Genomic DNA, 4,994 nt, shown 5'->3' with positions numbered 1-4,994 from the left:
GGATCTGTAGTGCATGAGTTACTTTAGCTTGTAGTTTCCATTCTTACAATACTCTTGCTATAGTTGATTTCAGACTATTTTTTGTCACCTGCAAGAACTGATGAACTCTTAAAACGATTTCATTACTGAATGTTTATATATGTACACATATGTGTGTGTGTGTATACATATAAAATGTAACTTTATATACACATATGTATATAGAGAGATTAACTTTGTTCCATTATCCCACATTATACATATGTATAAAACCATGCGGAACCTATAAAAGGTTAATAAGATTGAATTAGTGAATAAAACCAAATTCTATATTCAGTTTATTCACTAGATCAAGGACAAGAGTAACTTTATTTTATTTTTTTCTGTTTGTTCTAAAAGTTCAGACATCACAACATTCTAAGCACTTGCTTTGGAGAATTCCTGAACCCACAGCTGCCAGGAGCACAGAAATAGAACCAATGGTACAAAGAAGAAGCCGCCACAGATTTCAATTAAACACATTCTCAGTTAAGTTACTGCCAATCTTAGCCTGATGGGTTCTTCACACTTTCACATTCACATGTATTCTTTTGGTTTATGGAATATCTTAGTTCCTGTTTTTAGCTACTTTATGAATTAAATTAGATAGTATGAAAATATCAGAGGTAAAAATATATTTCAACCTTGTTAAGCACAAGTAAAAAACACTAGTAATTCTGGTAAGATAAATGAATTGGCAAATCTTTATTCCAGTGTGAATAAGGTGGTTTGGGCTTATTGTGTTTCATATAAAGGTTTAAATACAAGTACAGTGAGAAATTTGTAAAAGTTAGAAACGTAGCATCTGTTATATAAAGTAGTTACACATGTGCCTCATCACTCAAAGTTCCAGTTCTGGAAATTCTATAAAAGTATTAAGCATGAATTAAAAATTCTTTTTATGATAATATGAAATTTGTGTTAAGATTTCTAGAATTAAGATGTTAACATGTCTACTTGTTTAACATACAAATTTACCTCTCTCAGATGATTCAATAGCGGTCTTAATTTTTTAACATATCCTCAACTACTGAAGTTGTTTATTATTTATTAATAACAATACAAATACTTGCCAATAATAAAATACTTGACTAATGTTGCAAGCATTAATTTAAAATGAATTTATGTGTCACTTAGCACTATAGTTACATTAATTTAAGAACAATACATTAAATATAAGCTTCTTTATTGTCCTAAAAGACATGCCTTAAAAAGCCAAAGACAACATATGTAGCCCATGACATTTGTAGTGTTGCACTAAGTGACATCACTGTAGTGACACACAATGTTGGATGTTTTCTTTTACTAACAGAAACCAGGCTTTCAAGGGACTTAGAGAACACAGCAATGTAAGTGAGGCTGCTTACCCAAATCTCTACCTCTCCTAGCAAGCTAACTAAATGCTATAGTCATTAGTTTATATTGCCTTGAAATATCTTCAGTGTCTTCTCCAGTTTTTCTTTTCTTTCTTTTTTTTTTTTTTTAACTAGAAGTTGTTCAAATTGAAACATTCTTGAAGGAGTAGTAAGCTTTCATATTAGCGGGTACCACATTTAAAAAAGACAATAAATTAATAAAGCTAATACATGATAATATAAAACACTAATATTGTTTAAAAATAGCTTAGCTTATGAACACCAACAATTCAATTCATTACTCTTGATCAATTTCATGCCTGATGCAGAAAAAGTAATTAAATTATAATTTATATGTGTTTAGATTTAACTTCCATTTCCATGATATCAACCGAATAGTAAATCTACTAACTTTTATTTCTATCTTCATTTTCTCTCTTCCAGCGCTCCTTGCTAAGCTTTGAACAGTTACCTGCTGTATTACTCACTAAGGACTCAACAGACAGCCAAGACTACATGAACAGATTTAGGACATCTTCTGTCGCGATTATCAGTAGTGAACAGACAAACAATGGATGTCTCTCGATCCAAACAAATACATAAAGGGAAAATACTGCGATTGTTTTCTTGTTTCTCCTGTACCCGAGATCAAAGTAAATTCAAGCATAAATCTCATGAGGTGGAAGAAAACCTCTGTAGAGAAAATAAGGCATTGAGAGATGAAAACAAGGCTCTGAGAAAAGACAACAAATTCCTGTGGGGGGAAAACAAAGCCTTAGGAAGAGAAAATAAAACATTTCGGATGGACAACCAATTCATCAGGGAGAGGAATCATATACTAAGGCAGCAGAACCAGCTACTCCGGAAAGTGAAAAGGTTGATTGTAGAGAATCAAAAACTCTCTGGCGAAGAACTCAGTGCCTTGAACACAGAAAAAAAGTCCTACTGGCAACAGAATCAAGCCATGGAGGCTCAGATCACAGCTCTCAGACAGCAAGAGAAAGCCTTCCAGCATGAGGCTAAGGCTCTGCATGAGGAGATCAAATCCCTGCATGAGGAGACCAAGGCTCTCCAGCACCAGGAAAGGGCTCTCAGGATGGAAGGGAAAGTCCTGATGAGGGAAGGAGCGGCTGAGCTGCAGGAGGCCCTCACAAAGGAGGGAGCTGCTCTGGAGATGGAGGAACAGGCTTTGTGGAAGGAAGAGCAGGCTCTTCGGGAGGAGAACAAGGCACTGAGAGAAGAGCATGGGGCTCTGCAAGATGAGGGAGTCGCCCTGCAGGAAGAGGCAAAGATCCTGCAAGAATGGAATAATATTCTTCAGGGAAAGATCACAAACAACCTCCCGGGGCAAACGCAGAAAAATGACCCAGAGAAGAAGTGTGACCTAAGAACGTAACCACAATGCCCTGACAATCATCGGCATTCCGGAACATAAACCAGAATTCGAAGGTGATACAGTGTTGTTAGAAGCCTCAGAAATTGAAGTGCTCAATATTGGGTCCTGGGAACTAAATAAAGGCCTGAAAAATGAACAAAAATATTTAGTTCCTTAGTTTTCTCTGAGTTACAGATAACTGTTGGTAGCATTAGTCAAACTGTTAATGCATACGACTGTTTTACCCTTTGAGAGAATTTTGATGGTCATAGACCATTGTAAGAAATGAATAGCAAGCATTTTTCTTAAAACTTGTTTTTTGATTTGTTTTTCTTTTTTTTTCATTTTTTATTAAGAAACATTTTTTTTTTCATTTTACACACCAATCAGAGAACCCCTGCTTCCTTCCTCCTGCCCTTCCCAGATTTCCGCCCCCCCCCAGATTCCCCCATTTCATCCCATAAGAAGGCAAGGTGTCCCAGGGGGAGGCACATCCAGTCCAAGCCTTCCCCCTGCCTCGAGGTTGCACACAGTACCGCATCATAGGTAGTAAGCTCCAAAAAGCCCCCTCATGCATCAGGGATGGATTCTGAGTCTACTGCCAGGGGGCCCCCCAAGCAAATCAAGTTACACAATTGTCTAGCCATGCAGAGTATAGTTTTTGTTTGTTTGTTTGTTTGTTTGTTTGTTTGTTAATGACCTAAGCATATCTGTAATGCCAGCAACTGACATGTGTTTACAGGGTTTTTAATCCATTTAGAACCAAGAAAAAAAATATACTGAAATTACCATTAGTTCTATCTCAAAACATGTTGAAAAAAATGCCTGAAAGCCAACTTCAGGAATCTAGACATGAGTAGATATGTTTCTCTATTGTTTATATATTCTTACATGTTATTCTTCACAGACAAGAGCCATAGTTCTTTGAAACACCTTAGAGCTTGTTGATGATGGCAGGGGACATGTTCTCTGTGTAGAAACAGTTACCAAGAGCTCCTCTCATTCATAAATCTCTCATTATTGTATCACAATTAAAGACCAATAGTTCAGTTGAAGGTGAAATATTAACAGGCAATCCCAAGCTAGTACCAACAGACCATCAACCATACACAGACAAGGATATCTACAAATGGAGGAAACAAAAAGTGTTAAAAGTATGAGAAATTTTTGCAATGGGGTGTTTTTTGGCCTCTATTTTCTTAACTCAGTTGTATTTCTAGACTGCGAACACTGTAGATGACAGCATCTCATCCGCAAGTCAAAACTGTTGGAAATGCCTGGTAGGACATACTTTTTTCCATCTCTCTTTTTGTGCGCCATCCTTGCACAGCTCCAGGCGTGGGCTCGACTAGAGTGATAAACTAATGAAGAAAATACAGACATACAAATGAATACAACAATTGATACTGAGTGCACTGGTCCCTGATGGAGAAACAGTGTTACCCTTGAAGCTTAGCATGTTGATTATACACAGGTGGACAGTGTGGAAGGTTGTTGTGTACAACTGAACAAGAAGCAGGTGTTATTATCCAAAGATAAACAAGGAGACAGGTTGAGCAAATATCCATTAGTGCAGTACCTTTAGGTAACAGTCTTCAGGTATGAAATACGCAAAGGAGAAAGTTGTGAGGGAGTTTTTTTGACACACTCTCAACATTCACACTCAAGTCTCCAAGGAAGATGTTGCCCCTCCTTGGGGCTGAGGCTTTGGACTTCTCTACATGGCTGTGACCATGTAAAACAGCACACACTCACTCAGGCCTTCACTAAGGGTGTTCTGTTTTCCACAGCCTTCGAATTTAAACGTTAAGTTTAAAAATCAAGATTTCCAAGAATTCATTCTAAGAAATCATAATTTTTCCAGTACATTCTACAAGCAACAAATTATATAGCTCACAAAACTTTTAGACTACTTCTGTAAATAAAATTATTTTATATCTTATTTTACTATCCGACACATCAAAATTTTCTACTAAAATTTCCAGGTACCTTCATAATTATGAAATACTATACAAAGAACTATATTTTACAACCCACATGAGCTGGACATATTTTGGCCTCTATTTTCTGAACTCAGTTGTATTTCTAGACTGCGAACACTGTAGATGACAGCATCTCATCCACAAGTCAAAACTGTTGGAAATGCCTGGTAGGACATACTTTTTTCCATCTCTCTTTTTGTTAATAGACCATTGTAAGAAATGAATAGCAAGCATTTTTCTTAAAACTTGTTTTTTGATTTGTTA

The 4,994-nt window shown here is 36.5% G+C and overlaps 1 protein-coding gene across 1 annotated transcript; it reads left to right on the top strand.

The window, feature by feature from the left end:
* The first annotated feature begins 1,944 nt into the window (after nucleotides 1-1,944).
* LOC128107834 (coiled-coil domain-containing protein 70-like) lies at nucleotides 1,945-2,769 on the top strand. Its single transcript, XM_052734210.1, has one exon. The coding sequence runs from the start codon at nucleotides 1,945-1,947 to the stop codon at nucleotides 2,767-2,769; it is 825 nt and encodes a 274-aa protein (XP_052590170.1).
* The last annotated feature ends 2,225 nt before the right edge of the window (nucleotides 2,770-4,994 follow it).

This window comes from Peromyscus californicus, unplaced genomic scaffold (assembly GCF_007827085.1).
Source record: "Peromyscus californicus insignis strain IS unplaced genomic scaffold, ASM782708v3 Scaffold_12__1_contigs__length_115047231, whole genome shotgun sequence".
NCBI lineage: Eukaryota > Metazoa > Chordata > Mammalia > Rodentia > Cricetidae > Peromyscus > Peromyscus californicus.
The sequence above is the reverse complement of the archived record's forward strand: the minus strand, read 5'-3'. Positions and strand labels throughout refer to the sequence as shown.

Bases quoted from the DNA above. Each gene is read 5' to 3' on its own strand.
- LOC128107834 (XM_052734210.1), top strand. From the start codon at position 1,945: ATGGATGTCTCTCGATCCAAACAAATACATAAAGGGAAAATACTGCGA.